Consider the following 23,208-nt stretch of genomic DNA (forward strand, 5'->3'; position numbering starts at 1 on the left):
GAATTCCTAGTGCTGAGCTGGGCTTAGAGCCAGTGGACCAGGGAAACACCTGACCTAGGGAGATACCAGCCAAGGCAGCTGAGGGAGGACTTGCACCACTCCTCCCCTAACCCCAGGCTGTGCAGCTCACAGAAATGAAAGTGACTCCTTCATTCTGTTTCAAGACAGGAGCAGGAAGAGTAAAGAGGACTTTGTCTTAAATCTTGCATATCAGCTCACTCACAATAGGACAGGGCACAGGGCAGAGTTGTGAGGCCACATTCCAGGCTCTAGCTCCTAGACAATATTTCTAGATACAACTTGGGCCAGAAGGAAACCCACTGCCTTGAAGGGAGGGACCCAGTCTGGGGACAATTCATCACCTGCTGACTAAAGAACCTTTGGGCCCTGAATAACCTGCAGTGATACCTTGTTCATATGCCATGGCCTTTGGTGACACCCTAAGACATGCTGGCTTCAGGTGAGACCTAGTACATTTCCAGCTGTTGTGACTAGGGTGAAAGACTCCTTTTGCTTGAGAAAAGCAGAGGAAAAAAATGAAGGGGACTTTGTCTTGCACCCTAGGAACCAGCTCAGCCACAATGGGGTAGAGCACCAAGCAGGCTATTGTGGTGGCTAAATCCAGGCCTAGGCTGTTGGACATTTCTGAACCTGTCCTGTAGTAGAAGGGAGCCCACTGCCCTGAAGAATGACTCCAAGGCCTGGCAGCATTCACCACAAGCTCACTGAAGAGCCCTTGGACTTTAAGTGAATATTGGTGGTAGCCTGGCAGAACTCTCCTGCCTGTAAAAAGGGGAGGGAAAAGTGGAAAGGGCATTGCCTTGTAGTTTGAGGGCCATCTTAGCCATATGGAATAGAACACCAGGTATATTTCTAAGGTCTTCTTTTTTTCTTTTTTTTTTTCTTTTTTGAAAGAGGGTCTTCCTCTGTCACCCAGGCTGAAGTGCAGTGGTGTGATCTTGGCTCACTGCAACCTCCACCTGCTGGGCTCAAGTGATCCTCCCACCTCAGCCCCCTGTAGCTGGGACTACAGGCATGTGCCATCATTCCCAGCTAATTCTTGTATTTTTAAGTACAGGTGAGTTTCATCAAGTGCCCAGGATGATCTCAAACTCCTGAGCTAAAGTGATCTGCCTGCTTCAGCCTCCCAAAGTGTATATGTATATATATACATGTATGTATGTGTATATATACACGTATATGTATATACACATGTATATATGTATGTGTATATATTTAAGAATATATATATACACATATATACATATATACACGTATATATATACATATACGTGTATATATATATATATTCTCTGTAGCTATACAAGGGAATGAAATCTTGTCATTCACAGAAACATGAATGAACTTGGAGGACATTATGTTAAGTAAAATGACCCAATCATAGAAAGACAAACATCACATGATCTCACTCATCAGTGTTATCTAAAAGAAAGTTGATCTCATACAAGTAAAGAGTACAATAGTGGTTACCAGAGGCTAGGGAGGGGAAGAGTGAGGGGAGATTGTGAGAGGTTCGCCTGTGGGTACAAAGTTACAGTTACACAGGAAGAGTAAGTTCTGATGTTCTGTTACACAGTAGGGTAACTATAGCAAATAACCATGTAGTGTAAACTTCAACATAGCTAGAGGAGATTTTGAATGTTACCACCAAAATAAATGATAAATGTTTAAAGTGATGGATTTGGCAATTACTCTGATTCACTCATTATACAGTGTATGTATGATTTGAAATATTACACTGTCCCCCAAACATGTGTACAATTATTATGTTTCAATTATATAGAAACATTAATAAAAAATATTAGAAGTTTTATCAACAACAACAAATAATTACAAAGCTAGGGGACTTACACTACTCATGTTAGACATCGTAGTACTACGGTATTCAAGACAGTTTTGTATTCGTGTCACGAGATACAAATAGACCAAGGCAACAGCATTTGGAGTCCAGAAATAGGTCCACATGTATGTGATTAATTTGTTTTTTGGTAGAGGAATAATAGTACAGTGAAGAAAGAATAATATTTTCAACAAATATGTTGGAACTATTGTACCCCCCCTTAAAAATAGCTTTAATCTATACCTCACTTTTGAAACAAGTGTTAAATAAAAATAAATCATAGATTAAAAATAAAAAGAATACTGTAAAAAACCTAGGATAAAAAATAGTTGAAAATTTATTTCTTGTGTTAGGCAGAGATTTACTAAATATAATTTCAAAAGCATGACTCATTAAAATACAGTGAATTGGAATTCATCAAATTAAAAAAATTCTATCCTTGGGCAACATTTGAAGAGACAATTCACAAAAGAATATATACAGATGTCAAATAAGCACATGAAAAGATGCTCAACATCATTATTCTTTGGAGAAATGTAAATTAAAATTTAACAGATCATGACACATCTATTAGAATGTCCAAAAATTAAAATCCTGACCATAGGGATATCTATGAGATTATCTTTACCCTGCTGGTGTCAGTGTGAAATGTGAAACCCTTTGGAAAACAGTTCTGCAGTTTCTTAAAATGTTTAAAATACACAACCATAATATCCAGTTATTACACTACTAGGATTTTACCCAAATATAATAAAAGCATATGTCAAGACAAAGACTTTTCATAAATATTTATATCAGCTTTATCTGTAATACACTAAAACTTAAAATGAAGCAAATGTGCATTAATGGGATAATACACAATACACAAATGGTGGTAGAGCCACTGATAAAATACTACCCAGCATTAAAAAGAATGATGGGTTGATGCACGCTGCTAAATGAGCAATATTAAAAATAATTATGCTGTATGAAAGAAGCCACAAAAATTCATACATACAGTATGATTCCATTTATATAACAATCTGGAAAATGTAAAACAAGACAATTTTGCTACATTTGTTCCCCGCTCCCTCAGGATTTTGAAAATCTATATATTTAGAAAAGAAAGCCAATGAGAATTAAGACAGTTCTTTCAATAATGAAACCCAGGTACATATGTGTATAAATTCAACACACACACATATACAACTTTCTAATATTTGAATAACACTCTTCCAAGTCTTCTAGAGTGTATATTTTATTTTAACTGTAATACATACATTTTTACACAATTAGGTGTGAGCTCTTTTAGTTTAACTGTAAAATAACATTTACACCTCTTTTTCCTGGGAAATATCCATCATGTTTGTTATCAAATGATTTATGAGCTAGTTGATTTTCCAAGAGTTAATTTGTGCAAACACATTATTTTTCTGAGGTGGATTCTCCTTTAGATCGTAAAATGCCAGCATGTTTTATCACCAAGTGTTATGAAATAGACCAGAACAACAACAGGCTCATTATCTTCAGATTGTGTGATTCTATAATGTGTTTTTAACATTTATAAATTGAATATATAAAGAACTAGAAGAGTTTCTTTCTCAAATTGAAAAAAAAATAGATTTTTGACATTCCCCAAAAATAAAGACCAATTGTCAGTTTCATTAGTAGAATATTTTGTCTAAATACACACACACACACACACACACGTCTTCAATAAAGCTAAAATTTAATGAATTAAATATGCAACTGATTAGATTATAAATTTTAGGGTATACATCATTATTATGTAAGCCAACATATTGCCAGAGAAAAGAGAGGGGTTGGGACCAGGTCCGGTTATAATGCCACAAAGCTTACTGTTCTTACCAAGACTCAGCTGTTTTTCTTGAATAAATGCTCCCTGGGCTCAGTGAGCCTTTGTGAATTTCCATATTTGTTAAAAGTTGATTCTATTTTTGCCATTTTTCTGTTGCTTTTATAGAGAAGCAAAACTGACAAAATTTATCCTACTCCTCTTTCTTTTCTGATGCTACTACAGAAATGGATTTTTAAAGTGTCCTGTAATTCCCTAATTCTCCCCAGCACAACTAGAGACTCTAGTCACTTTCTATTCCAGCTGCCAGCATTCTATGGTACGTACACATCTATAATAATGTGTCCAAATTATTATGGTTAGTCGAATGTCAATATTTCTATAGGAATAGCTACCAGAGCTAATATGTTATTTTAAATAAGTATAACCTTATTAATTTAAACTAATATAAATAATTTGATTACATTATTTTGTATACTGCCTAATATAAAGCTCATTATAGTAATATTTTAATGACAAATTAATACTTTATAATGTTACTCCCAGGTAATTATAGAAGAAACTTATTGAAAAATGCTATTTTTGTGGGAGGAATGAGACATATTTCAGGATGAAGAAATTTCAGTTAAAAATGAGTAAAAATGGCACATGTAATAAATTATAACCTAATGGTCTAGGTACATATAGTAGTGTGATATAGGCCTGGTTGTCTGGGCCTATATATGCCTTTACTTCTAATACATTGAGAGAATTATCACAACATCACTCGACATCCATTCAGTTATCCCTATTTTGTTCATCAGCAAGACCACTGTCCCGCCTTTCATCTTTTCAACAGAAAGTTACCAGGGCAAGTTTAATTTCAGTGTGTTCACTGTAAAAATGAACCAAATCAGGTTGGGTGCTGTGGCTCACGTCTGTAATCCCAGCACTTTGGGAGGCCAAGGCAGGCAGATCACTTAAGGTCGGCAGTTTGAGACCAGCCTGGCCAACATGGTGAAACTCTGTTTCTACTAAAAATACAAAAATTAGCCAGGTGTGGTGGTGCATGCTTGTAATCCCAGCTGCTTGGGAGGCTGAGGCAGGAGAATCGCTTGAACCAGGGAGGCGGAGTTTGCAGTGAGCCAAGACTGTGCCACTGCACTCCAGCCTGGGTGACAGAGCAAGACTCCATCTCAAAAAAAAAAAAAAAAAAAGAAACAAATCAGAATCTTAATAGATGCATCTATTAAGATTAATAGAATCCCAGATGCATAGAAAAAATGAAAAACTTATTCCTCACAAAAAATGAATTAGGAGATACACTAATATGATTTCAAGTGGAGGCAATAACTAAGATTATTTAGTTGGTTAACTAATTTTAAATGTAGGTTTTTTTTTCATTTTTGAACTCCTATTTGGTTCTTTTACAACTACAAATTTTAGCACCATGTCCTGTTCCTGTCTTACGATTTTGATTTCTTTATTTAAAAAAATCATGATTAAAAACATTTTGGATAGTTCTTTAGTCTCCAGATTATGCATTTCTTTATAATGGTTTATTTCCTCATATGGTTTATAATTTTGGGCCGAACCCTTTTCTTCAGACAGAGTGTCTGAAAGCCTTATGCATTCTGGAGTGTGGCAGAGTTCACGTGGAGCTAATCTTAGCAGTTGTCTCAGCTGGACCACAGTGGCTTTCTCCCTATGTTTTGCTTTCATTTTAATTTCTCTGGTTAGGGTAGTGGTACCATCTGGGTAGCACAAATTGAAAATCAAATTTCAGGGAGCAGAGAACTTCTGATTCATTATAGCTTGGGTGACTCTTAATTTCTGTTTTGATACCTAGAACATCAGGAATATGAGGGAGTTATTTAATGTATATATCATCAGAAATGGGATTATATGTGTTTTTAAATTTCAGTTCCTTAAACTGGCTCAGATTTTACTAAATAGGAAATGTACTCTAGTCAATTAATGCGTTGTTATCATACCGTGCAGTGAGTTTTCCTAATTATGCAATAATATAAATGTTTAACTATAAATTAATGCTATTTCTTAAAATTGTTCATGTACACAATGGAAAGTAGTAAGGAAAAAATCTATTAACTCTTGTTTTCAGGTTTCTTAAATATCAGGATGAATTTGTTACAATTTTCAAAACTGTGAGCTGCCAAGATAATTGAAATAAAATCTGAAATAGTTTTGAATTATATAATTTCAGATTTGAAATAATTATATAATGAATAATATTAACAGGCTAGCAAATAAAAATGATGAATACTAATGAACATCTATGCTTACATATGAATGTCAGAATATTATAACTATAGTGTTAGAATATTAAAGTTTTTATTACTTGTTCTATGTGTGATTTATTCAAATTCTCACTTATTTTACTTAATACTATTCTAAACCTTGATATAAGCAAATGTGTCAAGAAGTGCTCCCCAGTCAGCAAGCTGACTACGTGAGAAGTGTTAGCTGTAGTTGTCATTACGATTACAGAATAGCTTTGGGGCTATCAGGGGAATAACCACTGTAATAATATATTACACCAATATTAATATCTCCCATGTTGAGGTTAGAAAGGGCATGAGAGGGTGATCACACAGGTCTAGAGTCATTCTTAAATTAAAAAAAAAAATTCACCATTTTTTATTTTGGAGAAGAACTTACAAAACAGTAGATTTCCATTTTTATAGATCTGACTATAAAACAGCCTTGTCTACTGATGGACATTATAATCTTCCCCCATAGCTGATACTTTCTTCTATTTGAGTAATTTCTTATTAATGACATTTTCCCTCTACTGGAACCCTATGAAAGCATTAAACTGTAGCTCTCAAGATGACACCTACCTTGAACTACACTTATCTGCAGTTCTCAAGATGACACCCATATGAGAATCACCTGGGACAGCATGGGCGCAACAAAGGGAGCATCCCAGGTGTCATAACAGAGCAAGTAAGCAGAAGCTGCTGGTGACAGCTCTGGTTTCCACTCTGTAAGTAAGGGCCTTAAAAACAACTATAGGCTGCTGTAGCATGTGGCAAGACACGTACATCTCTCCAACCTCTGCATTTATCCAAGATAGCAACTTGGCTCAGGGCTGAGGGACTTAAGGTAGGAGGGAGGGGACCTCTGGAGCTGAAAAGAGCTAGATCAGAGCATTGTAGACACAATTAACTCTCCAAAGCTGTTCTCTACAGTGTTCTAGTTACACATGGCTTTGGAGGCTGATCTGGGCTAGCAGCATCATACAATTTCTACCAAACATAAATTCTGGATTCCAAAGAACAAGTGTAAACATTTAGAAACTTTGATGGTAATGATAGCATAGATTGAGAACTTCACATGTACTATTATTTAATCCTCAAAATAAACTTACAGGATAGTCGTCCTTACACAAATGTTACAGATAAGGGAACTGGGGTTTAGATAAGGAAAAGATCTTACATTTTATAAGTTGAAGAGCATTTAAACATTTTTATGATTAAAATTAATTTGTAATTTATGTATCATTTATAAATAGCTATCATAGATATTTAGATTTGTCAATGGTTTCAAATCAAAGTTGATATCAATAGTAAGAAGTTTACAGAACTGAATAATCAAAATTATTTTTGTTCTATGCATTAACTTACACTCGTTTGAAATACTGTCAGCAAATTGTGAAAAATCCATTTGAATTTTGAGATAAATTAAAAGTAGGTCTCTCAAAAGTTAAGATATACTAAAACTATCATGTGTAAATAAAACTCTAAGTTCTTCAACAATATATTCAAATAAATATAATTATTTTGTAGAAACAATAATTTTTGACTTAGATACACATTTTTAAAGTACTTTTTAATATAAGTAGAGGAACCAATATATTACATAATTTGAAAGAGATAGCTGAAATATATGTTTCTCACTGAAGATAGTAAATAACAGTACCAATTATTTCTGTCTAGAAATCAGGTAACATTATCTTCTATAATCAATAAAATTAAAGAAGTATGTCATTTAGCTTTCCAAGTATGCTTTGATCTTACCTGCTGGTTTACAGGAAAGTTTCTGTTGATTTTTTTAATCTGCAATGATAAATAAATAATATAAGTGAGAAGAACAATAGATGGTAATACAAGGTCCCCAGAATTTTATGCAGATTTTTAGTGAGTTAATATATACTAATATCCTATTTTGATATACTGAAGTCATCACGTATCAAACAATGTACACAAACAGATTTTTTCTTTTTAAAATTGGCTACCAAAATTATCCCACACTTCTTATGTAAACATTTTGAAAAAGATTTCCCTTTAAAATTTTTTTAACTCGGAGAAACCAAAAGCCTGTGTTCAAACAATACTAAATGATTATCTATCAAGAATGTAGAGTGTAACTTTCTGTGGTTTATTTTTTGCACTTTGAAATTACATTATATCCAATTTGTTTTAGCACTCAAGAGAACAGGGAAGTGCAATATCCAAAAGCTAAAGGATAAAGTATGTGTGTTGAACATTTTCAGTCAAGACTCCAGATAGAGTCTAACATTTACTTTAAGAAAATTTAATCAATGACATTTTATAAGAATTTAAAGTAGGTCTCCAGAGAAAGCATTTCCTCTGTCATATGCCATGGAAACAAACTTTAAAAACCTAATAAAAATGAACATTCGGTTTGGATAAAGGACATTACACAAAGTCTTTCTTCAACAGTGCTTTTGCTAAATGAAATAATTACCTTCCAATAGCTTTACAGAGAAACTTAAACATGCTAACTCTGTATGGTATACACTTATAGCAGAAGTAATGCAGACTATTTTCATTTATAAATCATGCCATTGACTTATTTTATTTTGTCCTTTTTTAGTTCCCTTTTGTCCTACTGACTAGTTTGAAATAGCAGGTCATTTAAACAGAAAAAGTACACAAAGTTGGAAAATCAACAAAGGTCACATCTACAAGAACAGATTTACTAGCAAGATATTTCTCACTTAAAATGTAAAAATAAAAGAAAATTTGAGAATATATGTGTGATCTGAGCAAGGTTAGGTACAGAAACCATGTACTTCTTATATTATTATAATCATTTCAAAATACCTTTTGGCTTTGCTAAGGAATGTGCTAAGGAATCTCTGAACCTACTCATATATGCCTTCAGCTAAAATCAGCATAGCCTGGAAATACAGATGGAAAAAGCTGATCTTTAAACATCTTTTATTAATCAATTAAAAAATCTATACTGAGTACTTTGTAGAAATCTACTTTTTGCTAGTTCATATGAATTGTTATAAAGAATTCCAAAATTCAACTAATATTTTATGTGGGCCCTTGTCTTCAATAATGTACTATGTAGCTTTGTAAACTGCAATGTTTTTTTTTAATATGAAAAAAAGTCTGAATCATCTTTCTAGGAAACTTGAAGATCAGCTATGAAGGTAAACACTTCATGATAGAGAGTAGTGGTTGAGCAAAACACAGGATAGAGAGTAGTGGTTGAGCCAAACTTCTGAGCCAAGCACAGAAGTCTTGTCCTGCTAACCCACCCTTGGGAGCGATTGCAGAATTGAGATGCTTTCTCCCACAGAGATCTACTTTCTCTCCCACTAGAGTGTTTACTAGACCATCAGAATTATTTACCTGTGAGGAATTGTTATATTATCATTTTTTGTTTTTGTTAGTTTCCCTTAGTACATACCTGACTCATCTTGGAAAAGATCAACTTATTAACTGATATGTGAATGTTACCATCTCTATCCTTTGAATGGTTTATTACATAATATTACTACTATTAAAATAATAAAATGTATGGTGTATTTCCTACCATGGCTCAAAAATAAGGCAAGAAAGTGGGAGCAATTTAGAATATAGAATATATTATGATATGTTTTACATTAGAATATCTGTATCAAAAATTAGAATACAAAAAAGAGGTAGTATATTAATGACTAGAGAGAATGACAAGAGAGTGACATATGCCAATAACTAGAATAAAATGTAAAAAGCAATAATAATTAATATGTAAAAACTATGTTTGGAAGATATTAAAATGGCCTTTAGAAATTATGTGTAGATTGTTTTTGTAATGTGGAGAATACAAGAATAAAATAATAAAGTAGAACAAGGCATTAAGTCAATTATTGAAGAAGTAATATTCTTTAAAGTGGAAATACTAATAAATTGTGCTCCTCTTAGTCAAATGATATCATCATAACCTTTCAAATACTTCTTCTCTGTAACTTCATAATACTTTATACTTGAACAATTTGTTATCCCAGGATTATGTAAAAATATTCAAAAAGAATGAGTCAATGCTTGAATACTGCTGCGTGTAGTATTAATAGATTTATTTGGCAAGAAAATAACTTGTGTAAGCTGATTTCTACTGAAATTTGTAGCTTTTTAATTGTGTATTAGGGTAATATAATCTATTCATGTTTATTCATGTTTCAGTGGAAATATAAACTTAACTAACCAAACTACTGACTGTACAGGAATGGAAGGCGGGTAATCAAAATGGGGAGTGGGATGTCCAGCACAGAAAACTCCGTCCGCCTGTTACCTTCACTGTGGCAGCAAGAAATGTGCATCCATTGTATTCAGGAATTTTTCCTGGTGGTGTAGATACAAAATAATTCCTTGTTAAGATTTAAAATCTGTACACACACCCAAATCCATTTTAAAGATAATTTCCACCTTTCCTGTACCAAGTGGAGTATAACCATATAAAATGTTCCATTTCCTAGTACTTATACTAACATTTTAAAATAAAACAATAACTAAAAATAGGTCGAATTAGAACATTTCGTATCTTTAATTTTTTTTTTTTTTTGAGTGGGAGTCTCATTCTGTCATCCAGGCTGTAGTGCAGTGGTGCAATCTTGGGTCACTACAGCCTCCGTTTCCTGGGTTCAAGCGATTCTCCTGCCTCAGCCTCCTGAGTAGCTGGGACTATAGGTGCCTACCACCATGCCTGGCTAATTTTTTTTTTTTTTTTGTATTTTTAGTAGAGATGGGGTTTCACCATGTTGGCCAGAATGGTCTCGATCTCCCGACCTCGTGATCCACCCACCTCGGCCTCCCAAAATGCTGGGATTACAGGCATGAGCCATGAGCTTCTAATTTTTTTTTCTTTTTCTTTTTCTTTTTTTTTTTTCTTTTTGAGACGAAGTCTCACTCTTGTCCCCCAGGCTGGCAATCTCCGCCTCCTGGGTTCAAGCAATTCTCCTGCCTCACCCTTGTGAGTAGCTAGGACTACAGGCATGCACCACCACACCCGGCTAATTTTTGTATTTTTAGTAGAGACAGGGTTTCACCATGTTAGCCAGGTTGGTCTCGAACTCCTGACTTCAGGTGATCCGCCCGCCTCGGCCACCCAAAATGCTGGGATTTCAGGCGTAAGCCACTGCGCCCGGCCGAGCCGCTAATTTTTAACAGTCTAACATTTTTAAATATACACACAGAGAGTATAAAGGAAGTGGAAAAATCACAGCAATTAAAACATATGTAGCATATACTGAACTATTTATTATGCTAAACAATAATCAATATATCCAAAACTTTATAACACTGTGCATTCATTACAAATGGTGATATTTACCTATTGATAAGATACGATGCTTACAAAATGTTCTAGTTTCAAGGCAGTTCTATGCAGTATTTTAAAAATTACATATACACACAAATATATGCATACATACATATGCATATATGTATGTATGCATATATGTGTGTATGCATATTAAACATAAATATATACATTTATATATGCATATATATATATATATACACATACACAAAGATTGATAATTTGGGCATACAGTCTTATAAATTTAGATTAATGTCTGTAAGCATGAACCGAAATTGATTTTATGTTTAATATGCATACATAAGTAGACATATGTGTATGACAATGATACTGACAGTTATAAATATAAAATTCTAACAGTTTTGTTTTTTATTTAGGGATTATTACATGAATGCTTCTTTTGCTGCTTTGTATTTTATAATTATTGTTATTTTGAAATATAACTTTTATCATTAGAAAATAAAATTAGTTTAATCTTTACTTTTTTTAACAAAGCTCTCCATAATTTAAAACTTTGAAAATCTAAAATGCCATCAAAACAACCCCCAGAATACACATTTTTCAAAAACACCTGTTTTATTTTCCCTCTCTCTAGCTAAACTTTTAAATCTTTCACAACATTTTAAAGGTTTATAACGATCCTCAGTCCTCAGTAATGTGTGTGTGTGTGTGTGTATTGATTAAATGAAATGAAGACAGGAGAGAATGTCATTATTTACTTCTAAAATCTTTTAATGACCTTCTACCAAGTGTGACTCATGGTGATAAGTGCTAGAACATGGAAATGAAAGATCCCACGCAGAGACAATGGCATAAGGATGCTCCCTGTACAGAATCCAAACAATCCAAGGAGGCTGCAGAGGGGAATGAGGATAAGTTCAACACAGGAGCTAAAATGTAGTTGCATAAGACTTTGTCAGGCTGTGCAGTCAGAGAGATCTGGTGTTGAATTCCAGCTGTAATTGTTACTAAATATCCTCAGACAGATCATTAATTATCAAATATCTAGATCCCTTCATTTGTAAAACATCAATAATGACATTAACTGCATATATTTGTTGGAAAAATTGACAGGAATATAGAGCTCAATAAGTAGTGATTATAATTAATATAAAGTAAGCTTAAATTCCCTTTGAAGGTAAGAAGTGCATTTTAAAGAATGCTGAGCAAAGATGTCTTTCCTACACTGTAGTTTGCATACTCCCTTCTATTTTCTTGTCAACTCTAGACTAGGATTTGCACACTCAGGTGCCAAAAGGGTGACAATCATGTGTGAATCAGGCTGGTTGGGGAATGAACAGATAGTGGGAAAATGAATCCATTGTTGCTTTCTCATAAGTGGCACTGGTGGAATATCCTAGTGTTTATCAATTGGAGATATTAATAACACTAAATAACATTAATGGAATTAATAACATTAATAACATTAATATCAATAAGGCAAATTAAAATTTAATTAGAAAACCCAAAAAGATACATTAATTACAATTTAAATTTATTTTTAAAACATGGCATTAATCATGATTAATATAGTGTCTGCTATACTATATAGTCAAGTATTAAAAAATAAATATTTTTAGTAATAAGACGCATAGAGCAAAGTTTTAAAAATTGTCTACTCTTGGTAGTAATACTATTTCCAAATAATGAAAATTCTAAATTCTCTGCATCATTTTAAGACCGATCTTCAAATAAGACAAATCAGCGTTTTTCAAAAAGACGTTTTCCATGTTACACTTCTCAGAAACCAATGCTAATTTTATGTTATCGGAACAATTTGTGTTATAAGTAGCTAAAAAGGGAGTATAATTTTGACTAAAATAAAGGCTGTGTTTGAACTTGAAGGCTTTTAGAGATCAAAGGGCATAATTTCTGTCCATATCACAAAACCGGCTGCTTTTGGAGCACAGTTATTTAAGCTATTAATCCTCTGGCTGTAAAAGGAGCAGAATGGCTTAGATCAGGGGTGCCCAACACATCACTCTACAAAATCAGCAAGAGCTATAAATGACCACAAAATAAAATGGATTCAGATACATGAAGGCCACGTTAAGCCTTTTAAAAATGAAAAACAGAAGATAAATTCATAAATTATATTTATCTCTGCTTGATTTCTTGGAAACTCACTTTTCAGCCAGCTGCCAAAGCATACGGTCTTGTTTTCTTGTGTTCTTGTTTCAGGTAGCAGACAAGTAAGTTCTATCTATGAAAATTCTGTATGAATGACTCAGAGCCAATGCCTGCCACTTCTTCCCAAATACTGGCCTCAGGCTTCCTTGACTGAGAACACTTTCCATTCCAAGCACTTTGGGCTTTCCAGGCAGAGAGAAACAAACAACGCATGGACCCAGTGCCTACCCCGGTCAGTGGCTGTTCAGCACGACACAGCAGAAGGGCAGCTCCATCTGCGGGGACTTCATCGTGTTTGACTTGCACAGTTGTAGTCAGTGCCAGATCACAGTAAGAAGACTGGTATTCCTCTCCTACAGGCACACTAATGCATCATCCTTCCACCACCAAAGTAAATCTTAGCAATCATGTTTCTTTCCAGATACTGTCTAAACTAAAACCTAGAGGGCTACCACTGTTCAGGTGCTGTGCTGGGATATGCTTGTGACAGCAACATTGTTGTCTCTTTCAGGAGCTATTGTGGACTCTCTCAGTGTCATCGAGAACGCACCATTGCACTGCAGCCCAAGAGACAGTGGGAAACTCCATCTCAAAAAAAAAAAAAAAAAATCAGAGAAATGCAAATCAAAACCACAATGAGACACCATCTCACACTAGTTAGAATGGTGATCATCAAAAAGTCAGGAAACAACAGGTGCTGGAGAGGATGTGGAGAAATAGGAACACTTTTACACTGTTGGTGGGATGTAAACTAGTTCAACCATTGTGGAAGACAGTGTGGCAATTCCTCAAGGATCTAGAACTAGAAATACCATTTGACCCAGCCATCCCATTACTGGGTATATACCCAAAGGATTATAAATCATGCTGCTATAAAGACACATGCACATGTATGTTTATTGTGGCACTATTCACAATAGCAAAGAGTTGGAACCAACCCAAATGTCCAACAACGATAGACTGGATTAAGAAAATGTGGCACATATACACCATGGAATACTATGCAGCCATAAAAAATGATGAGTTCATGTCCTTTGTAGGGACATGGATGAAGCTGGAAATCATCATTCTCAGTAAACTGTCACAAGGACAGAAAACCAAACACCACATGTTCTCACTCATAGGTGGGAATTGAACAATGAGAACACTTGGACACAGGAAGGGGAACATCACATTCTGGGGTCTGTCATGGGGTGGAAGGAGGGGGGAGGGATAGCATTAGGAGATATACCTAATGTAAATGAGGAGTTAATGGGTGCAGCACACAAACATGGCACATGTATACATATGTAACAGACCTGCACGTTGTACACATGTACCCTAGAACTTAAAGTATAATTAAAAAACAAAAAAAGAAAAGAAAAAAACAAATTTAATGAAACTTACCTGACCTCTAGCAGAAAAAAAAAAAAAAAATGCTGAGCATTTTTCTATTTACTCACAGTTCCAGGGGATTTATAGACACTTTGAAACTTTATAGAGACTTCCAGCAAAAAAGAAAATTCATATTACTGCATAAGAAACATTTTATTTGACCTATTTCCTTCCATTGGGTAGTAAAATGTATTGTGAATATCCTTCCTCAGAGAGGATGACTATCGCAAAAAGGAACTGAGGCTGAGTGATATGTCTATGACAGAGGGCTTTGCAGCTCCAAGAATTTTTGATGCTAGAGTTATTTTCTATCATATAAATTGGTTTAATGGCTCATGCATTTTCTTTTTTTTTTTTTTTTGAGTCCCACTCTGTCGCCCAAGTTGGAGGCAGTGGTGTGATCTCAGCTCACTCCAGCCTCCACCTCCCAGGTTTAAGCAATTCTCCCACCTCAGCCTCCCAAGTTGCTAGGATTATAGGCGCTGCCACCATGCCCTGATACTTTTTTGTATTTTTAGTAGAGACAGAGTTTCACCATGTTGGCCAGGTTTGTCTCGAACTCCTGACCTCAGGTGATCCACTTGCCTCAGCTTCCCAAAGTACTTAAGATTACAGGCATGAGCCACCACGCCTGGTCTCATGTGTATTCTCAAAGAGCATACCTAGATTCAGAATGGTGTGACCTACACAAAGGAAACAAAATCTAAGTAGTGTTAAGTTCTTATTTTTTTAGAACATAAAATATAAAATCCAATTTTTTAAAATATCAGTTTATTTCATTTTATGCTGCAATTGTGATAAGGAAACTCATTGGGCCATTCTTATAATTATCTTTAATTTCTAGAAAACTGTAGGCTCTTTGAGCTTGGGAATTCTGTATTCTTCTATCTTTTAATTCCCAAAATATGTGATTTTAGTTCTATGAATGACCCAAAACATAGAACAGAAAGTTAAAAATGACACTTTTGTGTAGTATTTACTTAAAAGGACATTCATTAAAATATGCTATTCAAAACCAAGCCTAGGTCATCATATTTGCTTAAATGGGAACCTCCAGATTATTCAATAAAAAAAATGTTATGCTTGAATTTCTGTGTTTTTCTAGAATCGCATTGGAATATTTTCTGCTAAAAGAAAAGTTGCAGTACCTCAGATAAATCAGACAGGATGACACTTTCAGATGTATAGTACATGCACGCACACACCCCCACACACCCATGCACACTAAAAATGTGACATGTGCTTAATTATGTCTTTATTTCCTCTATACTACTTATCAGTATCGAATAACTGTTTATTTTAATATTTTTTATAATTTATTTGCTCCCCTCATTAGAATGTAAGTTCTAGATCACAGACTTCTGCCTGTTTCAATCTATACTGCACCAACTTGCACCTAGAGAAGGCCTAGGTCTTAGTAGGTGCTCAATTAATATTTGTTGAATGAATGAAGACAGAGAATAGCTCAGTTACAACAAAGTTAAACTCATGAATTTGAAGTTTAACTTTGCCTTGAAAGCTAATCACTTAAAAAGCAAAACAAACAAGCAAGCAAACAAACAAACAAAATCAAACAACCAAAAACCCTCTAAGTTCTTGAGTCTTAATGTCTATAGTGTGAAACCTGCAGATACTGGATAATTGTTTTTGTCAGATCCAGACAAAATAGGGCTGGGAAGACATGAAGGAGAGGGAACTCATGATTACATGTCTGAGAAAAGAACTGTTTCCAAGGACTCTCTAAAACTCCACAAGAAATTTCTTAACCTCTTTCAAGCATCTTCTTCTTTGCATGGCTTGCAAATTTTGCACGTATACTTATGTTTGTATGACAAGGTCTATCACTAGACATTCTTTAGTACTTTCATATTTTCAATAAGATGCTCTGCCAAGAACACTTGCCTAGTAAGGACATCTCCAACAACGAACTGAGCTTGAGCCTCTGAAACCAAAGAACTTTGTTTCTAAGCAACTTATGTAATCCCCTCCCATTGTGCCAATAAAAGCTTCCATTTCCCCTTCCCTCACTTGATACACTGTGGCATCCCAGGTTTTAATCCTCATATTTCATTCCTGAGTAAACTCAATATATTTGGAGATACTAATCTCTAATTTTTTTTAGATTGACAATAGTAATTCTGATGGCTTCAAAATGTAGAATTCATACCATGCATACAAGATTTGAAAGGAATATTTATAATTTAAAAGGAAGTTCTTATATTACAATAATAATTGTTTCTGGGCTGAAATGAAACATGGAGAGAGAGAGGTATTTGAAGTATCAGTAGAAAAGGTAGGGTAAATATGATGAAATTTAAATTGATTTCTGTTCAAAAAGAGAGATGTAGTCTTATGAAACATGACCATAGAGTATATTGATTCTTAAATATAACCTTCTCAGTAGGATTTCCTAGCATCTTGTCACTCCTTATCACTGGTGACTTCTGCAAGTGATCTACCTCCTTTAGTTGCACAGCAGATTTTGGAATTTAGTCATCCCATTTATCATTTAACACAAAAGAACACCATAAATGCAAGTGCACATTCTTGCAATTTTATGTGCTCTTGATAAGATGGGGATGATTAAGAATAATATTTTAGGTTTGTCCTTCTATTATATATGCACCTATTGTTTCTACAGTAGCATTTTAAAAATGTAAATTTGAAATGGCCATTTTTTATTTAAGTAATTATACACTGGGTTCATTACTTCAGAAACAAAAGAGCAAAATCACATATAATTCAAATCCTTCCACATCCTGGCCTATGTGTCTCTCAGGAGTCACTTCTGCATCAGGTCCTTGTATGTATGGATTCCACGATGTAGGCCCTGTCCTGCCACAGCACAGTGTCTTTGCTCATGTTCACTCTCCCCAAGCCCACTCTATTAGTCCATTCTCACTCTATTAATAAAGACATACCCAAGACTGGGTAATTTATAATGAAAAGCAGTTTCATTGACTCACAGTTAAGCATGACTGGGGAGGCCTCAAGAAACACAGTCATGATGGAAGGGGAAGCAAAGACGTCCTTCGTCATATTGTGGCAGCAAGGAGAAGTGCCAAGCAAAAGAGGGAAAATCCCCTTATAAAACCATCAGATCTGAGAACTCACTCACTATCATGAGAACAGCATGAGAGTAACCATCCCCATGATTCAATTACCTCCCACTGGGTTCCTCCCATGACACATGGGGCTAATGGGAACTATAGTTCGAGATGAGATTTGGGTGGGGACACAACCCAACCATATCATTCTGTCCCTGGCCCCTCCCAAAATCATGTCTTCCCATTTCAAAACACCATCATGCCCTTCCAACAGTCCCCCAAAGTCTTAACTCATTGCATCATTAACTCAAAAGTCCAAGTCCAAAGCCTCATCTCAGACAAGGCAAGTCCCTTCCATGTATAAGCCTGTGAAATCAAAAGCAAGTTAGTTACTTCCTAGATACAATAGGAGTACAGGAATTGAGTAACTACGCCTGTTCCAAATGGGACAAATTTGTCAAAACAAAGGGGCTAAAGGCCCCATGCAAGTCCAAAATCCAATAGGGCAGTTGTTAAATCTTAAGTATCCAAAATGATCTCCTTTGACTCAATGTCTCACATCCAAGTCATGTTGATGCAAGAGGTGGGCTCCCATGGCCTTGGGCAGCTCCATCCCTGTGGCTTTGCAGGGTATAGCTCCCCTCCTGGCTGCTATCACAGGCTGACATTGAGTGTCTGTGGCTTTTCCCAGCACAAGGTGCAAGCTGTCAGTAGTTCTACCATTATGGGGTGTGGAGAATGGTGGCCTTCTCATAGCTCCACTGGGCAGTGCCTATCCCACATTTCTCGTCTGCACTGCCCTAGCAGAGATTCTCCATGAGGGCTCCACTGCTGCAGCAAACTTCTGCCTGGACCCTGAGACATGTCCATACATCCTCTGAAATCTAGGCAGAAGTTCCCAAACCTCAATTCTTGTCTTCTGAGCATTCACAGGGCAAACACCACATGGAAGCTGCCAAAGCTTGGGACTTGCATCATCTGGAGCAACGGCCTGAACTGTGCATTGGCCCCCTTTTCTTTTTTATTATACTTTATGCATTGGCCCTTTTTAGCCATAGCTGGAGCAGCTGGGATGCAGGGCATCATGCCCCAGGGATGCATATGGCAAGGGGGCCTGGACCAGGCCCAGAAAACCATTTTTCCTTCCTCTGTGACTGTGATGGGAGGGGTTGCCATGAAGGTCTCTGACATGCCCTGAAGACATTTTCCCCATTGTCTTGGTAATTAACTTTCAGCTCTTCACTACTTATGCTGATGTCTGCAGCCTACTTGAATGTCGGGTTCAAGAAATGGGGTTCTCTTTTCCATTGCATTGTCAGACTGGAAAATTTCCAAACATTTATGCTCTGATTCCTCTTTGCTGTCTAGAAATTTCTTCCATCAGATACCCTAAATCATCTCTCCCAAGTTCAAAGTTCCACAGATCGCTGGGGCAGGGGCAAAATGCCACCAGTCTCATTGAATAGCAAGAGTGACCTTTACTCCAGTTCCCAACAAGTTCTTCAACTCCATCTGAGACCATTTCAGCCTGGACTTCATTGTCCATCTCACTATCAGCATTTTGGTCAAAGCCATTCAACAAGTGTCAATAAATTTCCTAACTTTCCCACAACTTTCTGTCTTCTGAGCCCTCTAAGTCTCTAGGAAGTTCCAAACTTTCCTACATTCTCCTGTTTTCTTCTGAGTCCTCTAAACTGTTCCAAGCTCTAACTGGTACCCAGCTCCAAAGTCCTTCCACATTTTCAGGTATCCATATAGCAACAACCCACTCCTGAACCAATTTACTGTATTAGTCCGTCTTCACACTGCTAATTAAGACATACCCAAGTCTAGGTAATTTATAAAGGAGAGAGATTTAATTGACTCACAGTTCAGCATGACTGGGGAGGCCCTCAGGAAACAAAATTATGGCAAAAGGGGAAGCAAACACATCATTCTTTACACGGCGGCAGCAAGGAGAAATGCCAAGCAAATGGGGAAAAGCCCCTTATAAAGTCATCAGATCTTGTGAGAACTCACAGGCTATAATGAGAACAGCATGAAGGTAACCATCCCCATTATTCGATTACCTCCCACAATCAGGTCCCTCCCACAACATGTGGGGATTATAGGAACTATAATTCAAGATGAGATTTGGGTGGGCACACGGCCAAATCATATCACTCACCAAAGCTCACTTTATCCCTCTTTTATTTTTCTCTCCCTCTTTTGTTCCTTCCGCCCTCCCTTGCTCTTGCTGTCTCTCTCTCTCTCTCTCTCTCTCATCCTCTCACTTTTTCACCTAGCAAGAATCTATTTTATTTTCATGTTTAGCTGAGGCACACAGAGATTAAATATCCTTTAATTCACCCTGAAATTGGCACCAGCTAATTTAGTCTGACACAAAGGCTATGCCCATGTGTTTACGAAATGCAGTGTAATCCTTAAGAAGAGAGATGTGTCTTATTCATTTTAACTTCCCTCAGTCTAGCAGAATGTCCATATGACCCTAACAAGAGTTATCAGAAAAAATTAGCTATCTTTTGAGGTAAACTGTATGCCACTTTTATCTTCAAACGCTTTAAGGATTCTAGCTCTAAATAAACATAATGCCATTTTCTCTTTCTGTGCGCTTGGTGCTTTGCAACTTATCACTGAGGACTGGACTTTGAAAATCTATAACTGGTCAGGCTTCTTAATTCTTCTTTTACTAGAGCTGATTTCACCTCTTTCTTTGTATAATCTCAACATCTTGTAGTTTGTTAAAGAAACCTCATTTTCTACTTTGTCAATGATTTCAACATAAGTAAAAGAACAACACTGCAACAATAATGGAAATCATCAAATTAGTATATTTTCCTGACTAATGAGGGAAGTTAGCACTAAGATTGGACACACTCTTGCTTTGCCAACATATAACACAGTGTTCCATATTTATTATGTTTTCTAAAAATGTATTTTATGTCAAATCTCAATGTATAAACATTTAAAGAAGAACTAACACCAATCCTTCTTCAACTTTTCCAAAAAATAAAAAAGGAGCATTTCCTAACTCATTTTGCAAGGCCATTATTACTCTGATACCAAAGCTGGACAAAGACACCACAAGAAAAAAGAAACAAAAAAATTATGGACCAATATTATTTATGAACCTAATGAAAATATCCTCAACAAAACACTAAGAAAGTGAATTCAATAGCACATTCAACAGCGCAACAGCACATTAAAAAGATTATATACAATTATCAAGTGGGTTTTATTCCTGGAATGGAAGATTGGTTCAACATATGAAGATCAATCAAAGTAGTTCACCACATTAACGAAATGAAAGCAAAAAGCACATAATCATCTCAACTGATGCAGAAAAGGCAATTGACAAAATTCAACACTCTTTTATGATAAACAGACTCCACATAGTAGAAGTAGAAGGAAACTACCCTAAAGGAACATAAGCCATACATAAAAACCTCCAGGGAATATCATACTCAATGTCAGAAGACTGAAACCTTTTCCTATGAAAAGGATAATATGTTCCTATGTGATCAGGAACAAGACAAAGATGCCTGCTTTTCACCATATTATTTGACACAGTACTTCAAGTCCTAGCAGGTGTAATTAAGCAAGAAAAAAGAAATAAAAGAAAGAATTGAAAAGGAAAAAATAATGTTATCATTGTTCATAGATGATATGATCTCATATGTGGAAAATTATAAAGCTTTATCCAAAAGTAATTGTTATAATTAATAAATTTAGAAAACTATCTGATTACAGATTCAGCATGCAAAATAAATTGCATTTCTATGTAATAACTGAACAATTTGAAAAGAAAACATAAAATTTTTATTTATAATAGTATCAAAAGTACCAAAGAGAATAAAATACTTAGGAATTAAGAGGTGAAATTCTTATAAAATGTAATCTACAAAACAATTCTTAAAAAATTAAACAAGACAAATAAATGGAAAAAATTCCATCTTCATAGATGTGAAGACTTAATATTATTAAGATATCAACACTACTCAAGGGAACCCACAGATTCCCTGCAAACCTTATCAAAATTTCAATGAGGTGTTTTACAGAAATAAAAAATCTATCCAAAAATTTGCATGGAATCTCAAGGGCCCTCACGAATTGCCAAAACAATCTTGACAAAGAACAATACCAGAGAACTCATATTTCTTGATTTCAAAACTTCCTACTACAGTAAACTATGTGGTATAGGTCTAAAAACAGGCACATAGATACATAAAATAGAATAGAGTCCAGAAATAAGCCCTCGTATATGCTCAAATAATTTTTAACACAGGTGCCAAAACCACTCAATGGAAAAAAGACATTTGTATTAACTAATGATTCTAAGAAAACTGGAAATTCATATGCAAAAGCATGAAGCTGGACCTTCCATTACATTATATTCAAAAATTAACTCAAAGACCTGAACATAAGACATAAAGCTGTAAAACATTTTCGGGATGCATGCAATTGGCATCCTGAAAGAAAAGCAGAGAGAGAATGGAGTAGTATGGAAGAGCTGAGAATTTCCCAAATGGATAAAGCCATTAATCTACAAATTTAAGAAAATCTACTGACTTTGAGCCCACCATAGTAAAACTGCTGAAAAATAAGGAAAGGAAAAACAATTGAATACAGACAGAGGGAAAGAGGAACTATTTCAAGGAAACAAAATTAGGCTGAAAGAAGTTTCCTGGAAGAAGATATGAATGAACATTTCTGTGATCTCTTCATTTAGAAATATTTTTTAGAAATTTCCAGAAATAGTCTATGAGATTCACATTTGAAAGACCAGTACATGTTTGAAGAACACAGAAAAGGAAACACAGACTCACATTTGGTTTGTCTCCTTGTGGCTCACACTGTTCCACTGCCGACCCTGCACACTAGCCCTACAGAGGACACACAATCAATCGATGATACAGAGGTAGCAGCAGTGCCCTCATGGAGAGTCATCCAAACCTTAAACCCCAAACACCTGCAAGAAATTTGGCACCCAACATGCGGATCAGAGAAGTAAGGGCCTCGGGCTTGCTACTTTGGTATGGTGGAGTCTAGAAAACAGAAAAGGAGCTGAGGTGTGTTTGGGCATGCTACGCAGTCACTCAAGATTCCACCCACAAATGTAGAGGAAAATGATAGCTCTGTCAATTGTTATTCTCACACTGTTATTACCTTCATCAGCAGGCATATTTTAGAAGTAGGTGTATTTGGCCTTGCGATGGACTAATCAAATTCAAAGAAGGTCATTTCAGTAGAAAAGTTAATGTGAACACTACATAAAAATAAATATTCAAAAAGTGGGCTATTCATAAAGCCCCCATAAACAAACTTGAAAACAAGAAAACATTCCAAAATGATTAATAGCTCCACTATATAATAAACTCTTCTTAAAAATACATATGCTCTCCTTCATAGCCGTAGGACTGAACAGACTAGATTTGACATAATTG

General features: G+C 35.5%; 1 protein-coding gene across 2 annotated transcripts in view; it reads right to left on the reverse strand.

Moving 5' to 3' along the window:
- Nucleotides 1-23,208, reverse strand: part of SNTG1 (syntrophin gamma 1) — an 859,278-nt gene that overhangs the window by 166,986 nt on the left and 669,084 nt on the right. For both annotated transcript variants that reach the window (XM_058444122.1, XM_032759812.2), the window contains exon 14: nt 7,676-7,714. In XM_058444122.1, the coding sequence (XP_058300105.1) occupies nt 7,676-7,714 (39 nt within the window). The remainder of the gene's footprint in view (nt 1-7,675; nt 7,715-23,208) is intronic.

Source organism: Hylobates moloch, unplaced genomic scaffold (assembly GCF_009828535.3).
Source record: "Hylobates moloch isolate HMO894 unplaced genomic scaffold, HMol_V3 SCAFFOLD_9, whole genome shotgun sequence".
Classification (NCBI taxonomy): Eukaryota; Metazoa; Chordata; class Mammalia; order Primates; family Hylobatidae; genus Hylobates; species Hylobates moloch.